This window comes from Octopus bimaculoides, chromosome 25, assembly GCF_001194135.2.
Source record: "Octopus bimaculoides isolate UCB-OBI-ISO-001 chromosome 25, ASM119413v2, whole genome shotgun sequence".
Taxonomy (NCBI): Eukaryota; Metazoa; Mollusca; class Cephalopoda; order Octopoda; family Octopodidae; genus Octopus; species Octopus bimaculoides.
In genome coordinates this window covers 13,634,236-13,642,202 of record NC_069005.1, presented here as the reverse complement: position 1 = coordinate 13,642,202, position 7,967 = coordinate 13,634,236, and the positions used below count along the sequence as shown (strand labels likewise).

The window sequence follows — 7,967 nt, the reverse complement described above, 5'->3', positions numbered from 1 at the left end:
TATATATATATATATATGTGTGTGTGTGTACATATGCATATATGTGTGACGCATGTGTGTGCGTGTGTATGTGTGTGTCTGTTCCTCACCACCACTTGACAACCATTGTTGATCTGTTTACGTCCAGTAACGTAATGATTCGGCGTAAAAGACCGATAGAAGTACCAGGCTTTAAAAAAAGTACTGGGATTTTCAAAGTGGTGCCCCAGCATGACCGCAGTCTAATGGCTGAAACAAGTAAACGACAAAAGATAAAAGATAATGTATTTCATGTTCGTATGCATGTATATATATTTTTTTTTGTATGTAGGTTCTCTTCTAATTTTAATTATTTGAAACCTTCTTACAAAGAAGAAGCTGCTTTCTAACAAAGATACAAAGCTCCGTCGTTGGAATGTCGATAACGAAAACAAATTCACATTTTGTATTTGAAAAAAAATCTTGCATATTTTTACCGTTCCACTTATAGATTGTATGTGAAATATCAGCATCAGCTGGTTGATTTCTTTCTCAGAAAACACTAGCTTATCCAGTTTATTCTAAAGGGTCAATGATAAAGACCCCCTTCAGTCATAAATGATCATGGGATTGCACCTCGAAAGTTCCCCACCCCCGAAGCACAAGTCCGGGAAAGGTTGTTTATGGAAGACCAGCAGTTGCCCATGCATACCAGCCTCTCCTCTCCACACCACTGATGTTATCCAAGGGAAAGGCAAAGGGACCGATGCAGCTTGGCACCAGTGATGTCTCAACTCATTACAGCTGAGTGAACTGGAGCAACGTAAAATAAAGTGTCTTGATCAAGAACACAACACACAGCCTGGCCTAGGAATTGAACTCATTACCTCATGTTTGTTAGTCCAGATTGTTACTCAAACGTTTACTCCGCAAATCAGGTACTTTAATTATTATTGGTATAAATATGAATCTATAATCTGGATATAGAAACTGATGGTTTCGAAGCATTCGTCCAGAGTTATCCTTTTCCTCTTTGATTTTCCAAGAGATCTTCACATTAGCAGGGATGCATGACCTCTGTGAAGGTTCATACGTTTTCCTGTGTGTCGTACAGAAGTTTTGATGTGAATGTTCCACCTACATTACTTGAGTTGATATGCATATTTGCATGTACTTTGCATATGTGTGTGTGTGTATGTGTGTGTGCATATGTGTGTGTGTATGTATGTATGTGTGTGTGTGTGTGTCTGTATATATATATATATATATATATATATATATATATGGGAGAATATACAAATAATAACAACAGACGAGGACAGGTGGTGTAAATAACAAAAGTATATATTAGTATGACGCTCGGGAATACGGAAAGTCTTTGACGTTTCGAGCTACGCTCTTCAACAGAAAGAATACGGAGACAAGGAGAAAAACACGGAGAAAAAAAATTGAATAGTGTTCAGTCAACGGTCAATCATAATAATATATATATATACACACACGAAGGAGTGCTAAAAAGTTCTTGGATTTAATGTTATTACGAAAGGGCTGGCTGGAGGCCCAACTTCCGAATTCTTTTAGAGGGCTTGGAAAAACTAAAAGACTTCTGCAATAGGTGTGTGTGTGTCTGAGAGGGGAATATGTTGAATAAAACCATAATTATCTTATCGTCCTGTATTATCACTTATCCAAAGCCAGGAACTTTTCAGCACCCCCTCGTATGTATGTTTGTATGTTTTTATGTATTATGTATGCGTAATACATGTTTACTTGTTAGCAAGGATAGATGTACGTTTGCATGTGTGTACCCACGTATGTATGTATGTATGTATGTGTGTATGTATGCATGCATGTGTGTACCCATGTGTATGTTTGTACACATGTATGTATGCATGTATGTGTGTAAGTATACATGCACGTATGTATGCATATATGCATGTATGTATGCATGCGTGTATGTATGCATGTATGTATTATACATGTATGTATATATATGCATGCGTGTATGTATGCATGTATGTATTATACATGTATGTATATATATGCATGCGTGTATGTATGCATGTATGTATGTATTATGTATGTATGTATGCATGTATGTATGTATGTACGTATGCATACATCCATGTATGTATGTATGTATGTATGTATGTATGTATGTATGTGTGTGTGTGTGCCCATGTATGTATGGATGAAAGCACGCACGGTTTTAGTTCTTTAGCTTAATCAATGCGACTAAGACCATTCAGCGGTCACCATCATCAAAACGTGTATGTGTGCGTGTGTGTACTTCTTTGTGAGAGTGTGTTTGTATGCTTCTGTATGTATGCATGTACGTGATTATATGTGAGTGAGTAAATAATGTCTTTGCGTCATTTCGCATGTTACCATTTGAGCGAAGACATGAGGCTTGCATTTCCTGCGTTTATTGTGGCAGTAATGAAGCTCTTTACATTAAAGACATGCAAAGGTTTGTGAAAGGAAGAGCATCCGGCTGTAAAGACATGTCTGAAATTCTCTTCCAGTCTGTGAAGGCATGGAAAAATGCACATTGAATGAACGAAGGAATGAAATGTACATAGCACACACACACACACACACACACACATACACACACACACACACACACAGACACACAGACACACAGACACACAGACACACACGCACGCACGCGCGCACACACACGCACACACACACACACACACACACACACACACAGAGACAAGCTCGCGCGCAATGGGTGACTTTTCTTTTCAATTTCCGTTCACCAAATCCACATTTCAAAGCTTTTGTTACCACGGGGTCTGTAGTTGAGCACAGATGCGCAAGGTGCCATACAGTGGGCGCGAAACTCGGAACCAAATGGTTGGGATGCGAACGTCTTAACCTCACGGCTATGCCTCTATGAAAATGGTACTTACTTTGTATCTTTGAAGAAATAGATGTTGTTCTGTTTGTACCAGACAGCGGCGTCTACATTGAGTGGTAAATTGGGCCAGTAGACCCCACTGAACTTAGGGTAGCCATCACTTAGAATAAGGGTTCTCTCATCCAAGAACCAGAACATATTGTCCTGTAACAAAACGGCAATAACATTAGGGGTAAGAGACAGATTCAATATTGGTGGTATTAGTGGTGGTAGTGGAGAGGGTGGTGGTAGTGGTGGGGTGGTGGTGGTGGGTGGTGGATAATGGTCATGATGGTAGTCGTGGTGGTGGTGGTGGGAGTAGTGGTGGTGGTAATGGTGGTTGTAATGGTGGTGTGGTGGTGGTGGTGACTGGTAATGATGGTGATGATGGTGATGGTGGTGGATAATGATGATAGTGATGGTGGTGGTAGTGGTGGTGATGATGGTGATAATAGTGGTAATCATGGTGATGGTGGTGGTGGTAGATAATGGTGATAGTAATGGTGATGGTGGTAGTGGTGGTGAAGATGTTGGTGTTGGTGGTTGCCATAGTGATGCCGGGTGGGGATAATGGTGGTGTTGGTGACGAAGATGTCGCTGCTGGTGATGATGATGGTAGTAGGCTTATTAATAGTAATAGAGATGTTGTTGGTGGTGGTGAACAGTTTAATCTCTGACATAAAAATCACGGGACGGCTAAGCTTAGATCAGCTGAGCTCGATCAAAGAACACCTAGGGTAAAAAAAAAACAGTTCGTTAAACACCCTTATTGAGAGACCTGTTGAGCGGGATGGGCTACTCAATCTGAAGAAAATTCTACATGGGCTCTACCTACAAGATCATGCGCTGTTTACCTTGATATCACCATGTAGCACACATATGGTTGTGATGCATGTGCCTGGTGGACCCTTATCAAACGGGTAGTGATGATGGGTATAGTGGGTTTCGTATATTTGTACTCCAGCGTCAATTTAATGGCATGTGCTGCTCTCTCACTCATTAATGAGTATAATGATGATGATGATGTTGATGTTGTTGTTGTTGATGATGATGATGATGATGATGATGATGATGATGATGATGATGATGATGATAATGATAATAGTAACTATCTCAATTTGTCCACCGTCAAACTAGCTCAAAGGCTATTTCAGTTTGTCAGCTACAAGCTGAAGGAATACTTTTTTGAAAAAAACTGGTAACGAGGAGTCAGAAAACCCTATGCTTACTAAAAATAAAAGAGATGATGATCAAATCTGGCATGATTGGATTGGCAAGAATCCCAATTGGTATCCAGATAAAGTTCGGGATGGACGTTCACAAGCACTACTGGAATTTCTTGAATTTTGTCAGACAGGTATTAGGGAAAGCCTTAAAACAAGTGGAAAGAAGTCCTGGAATAACTTCACAAATTCCCAACATCTAGATAATATCCCAGGAGAACCATGTCTCCGAGAAATCCAAAAGATTGTGCTGATAAGTACTGCCCACATCCTTAGAAAACCCCTATCAATTTAAATGTATGTGCTGTATTACATGAAGATATTTCGCTACTGCCCCTGCCACTTTCTCTCCCCTATCAGTCATACTGTAACATCTCTTATCCTTCACTCACCCTAGGACACTGGTGTGTTTCGGTGAGTGATTGTTACAAACATGCAGATTATAAGTAAATAATGATAATAATAATAATAATAATTGGAGCACCTTGACAACCAGAATTTATTACCAGAAGAACAGAAAGGTTGCAGGAAGAAGGCTAGAGGAACGGATGATCTAATATATATAGACAAAGCAGTTCTGAATGAAGTAAAAGCTAGAAAGAAAAATCTAGCAATAGCATGGATAGGTTATAAGAAAGCCTATGACATGATCCCACATTCATGGATAAGCGAATGTTTGAGTATGTTCAGTATAGAAGACAACATAAGAGAATTAATTAGCTTTAGCACGAAGAAACGGAAAGTAGATCTCTACTTAAGCGACACACTCTTAGGGAAAGTAAATATCAAACGAGGAATTTTCCAAGAGGTCTCGTTAACCCCTTTAATATTTATGTTATGTTTGATCCTCCTCAGTTTAGTATTAAGGAAGGCAAAGGCAGGGTACCAGTTCAGAAATAAGGAAAAAATTAACCATTTGCTCTACTTGGATGAGCTGAAGCTTTTTAGTAAGAATGGAAAAGAGATAGATTCCTTAATACAGACTGTAAGACTCTTCAGCAAAGATATAGGCATGGAATTTGGCATAGATAATGTGCATGAAGTGGGGTGGACAGGTAGTCAACAGTGAAGGCATCCAATTACCAGATGACCAGGTACTAAAATCACTGAAAAGAGAGAGTTGTAAGTATCTAGGTGCATTAGGACCTGGCAGAGTACTAACTAAAGAAATGAAAACGAAAATTGAGATAAAAAACAAGTAAATTCCCAATTTAAGTTATGCAAATCAAAAGAGGAAAGTGTTACTCATATAGTAAGTGAATGTAGCATGTTGGCACAGAAAGAATACAAGAAAAGACATGACAATCTAGGGAGAGTAATCCACTGGGAGTTATGTAGAAAGCTAGGATTTGAACATACTGATAAATGGTATGAACATGAACCTAGTAAAGTAATAGTAAGATATATAAGATATCGTGGGAATTTAACATCCACACTGACAGAGTAATAGAAGCTAGTAGACCTGATTTGGTAGTAGTAAATAAAGAGAACAGAAAGTGCTAGATAATTCACTTTACAGTCCTAAATGATGAAAAAATCAATATGAGAGGTATAGAAAAAATAGCAAAGTACCAGGACCTACTCATTGAATTACAGAGACTATGGAAAGTTCGGATAAAATGTATTCCAGAAATTATTGGTGCATTAGGAACTATTCCTAAAGATTTTTACAAATGGATAGAGGAAATAGACATAAAACCCAGTTTAGAAGAAATCCAGAAAACAATACTATTAGGGACAGTTAGAATACTTTGGAGGGTTCTTGGCATCTAAGGTTGCTTGTAGCCCGATGTTAGGAATTTTTCTTTTCCAACAGTCTAATTTGAAGTGTATATGAATAATAATAATAATAATAATAATAATAATAATAATAATAATAATAATAATCTCCTGGGATAATAATAATAATAAATAAATAAAATAAATGCGCCCTTTTAAAGCCTAGCCAGGATCATGGGCCCGGTTTCCCGGTTTCAATGGCGTATGTGTTCCCCAGCTGGACGGGACGCCAGTCCATCGCAGCATTACTCATTTTTGCCAGCTGAGTGGACTGGAGCAACGTGAAATGAAGTGTTTTGCTCAAGACCACAACGTGTCTCCCAGTCCAGGAATCGAAACCACAATCTTACGATCATGATGCTGACATCCGAACCACTAAACCACGCGCCTCCACAATAATAATAATAATAATAATGATGATAATAATAAATGGTCAAAATGTGGTATAATGTTTTAATCCTCGATGCTTAAAGAACATTACATTACCTTGAACTGAAGGATCAATCCAGTGTACCAGAGCACTGACGCACTCGGTTCACGATAACGCGGATCCGTGATATTTTGAGGATATCCCTTTTTCAGTTTCTTTCCATTGTACTTCCATATTTGTTTCCCTGAAATGAGAGCAGAAATGTAGTATTTAAGTGGGGTATTGCTAACATTTTCTTAAACTTTATTCTCCTTTATAGATCTTAACTAAGTTCGAAGTTTTGCTCCGTAGTAGATATCACGGTCTCATTTTATAAGGAACAATGTATGTTAGCATAACTTATTGTAGAACATACATAATGGTCAGGAAGTTCTATCATGACTGCAGAAATTTAACTGAAACAAGAGATAATACTCGTTCCTTGTGTCGAGAAAAAAAGAAAGAAAAACAAAAAATAAACAACCACACCACTTCATAACTTATTATAAAGGTAAACATACTGTATGTTCGGCTGATACATTTGTATCTTTAGCTGCAGCGCATGAGTTTGTGGTATTATAAAACTGAAGCGTGACAGAACTTAAATCCTGTACGTTGGACCTGAGAAAATGTGGTGGAGCATAGTATCCAAAATGTTTTTTTTAATCTTTTTTTCATAGCAAACATACTGCACCTATACTCATCTTAGCCGAACCAATCCCTCCCTCCAGCCAATCTTTCTTTGTGAAGACTGTTTGCAACAGTATAGAGCTAATCTAATTCTCTTGTGTGGATATATTTCTTTATGAAATGTATATAGATATGAAATATTAAAAATAAGTTGTTTTTTTTCTAACCACCGGTGGGAGCATACGTTTTCCTAGAAAGTTATAATGGGGCCTGGGGTAAGATAGGTTTGGAAACACTGATCTAAACTGAAATAAGAAGCAAAAACAAACGCACTTTTGGTGCATGAGTCAACCGTAGTATAGAACCATAAAGGTGTACCTTTAAATATATTCGAAAACTGGAAACGCACACATACACAGACACATACACATACACAGACGCACGCACGCACACACACACTCACACACGCACACGCACACACATCCATAAAAATTAATTCTGACCTGGATGTAAAATTTCAACATGAAAACGGCAGCAGAAGTGGCTAAATTTGCGATACGGGAACAGACTATCAGACCGTCATCACTATATATATACCACTGACAGGACTATTTCAGAATTCCAATAATACTGATGGCAAATGTTCCCTGCATGCAGGGAATACTTCCCGAGGAAATGTCCCACATTGCACCAGGATGTCCTGGACTAGCTCCCTCGAAATATACTTGAAGATATGGTGATGCAACAAAGCAGCCAACAAATTTTAGCTGTCCTAAGGGAAGTCTTTCTCGAGACAGTTATCTATTTTGAAAATGACAGCAATGAAAATACTGTGGAACTTTAGCAGACAAACAGATCACCAGGTGGAGCATGATACACATGGCATCACTCTATGACAACGATATATTAATTAACACCCTAGGCGTAGGCATGCTTGTGTGGTTAAGACGCCCGTCGGATCTCTCTCTTTCTCTGTCTGTCTGTCTATCTATCTATCTCTTTATCTATCTATGTGCGTTCGCGCGCGCGTATATATATATATATATATATATATATATAT

The 7,967-nt window shown here is 38.4% G+C and overlaps 1 protein-coding gene across 1 annotated transcript in view; it reads right to left on the bottom strand.

Moving 5' to 3' along the window:
• The window catches only part of LOC106876110 (matrix metalloproteinase-2), an 84,689-nt gene that overhangs the window by 602 nt on the left and 76,120 nt on the right, over positions 1 to 7,967 (bottom strand). Inside the window, exons 9-10 of the mRNA XM_014924520.2 lie at positions 6,355 to 6,482; positions 2,880 to 3,031 (exon numbers count right to left, since the gene is read on the bottom strand). Of these exons, the coding sequence (XP_014780006.2) occupies positions 2,880 to 3,031; positions 6,355 to 6,482 (280 nt within the window). The remainder of the gene's footprint in view (positions 1 to 2,879; positions 3,032 to 6,354; positions 6,483 to 7,967) is intronic.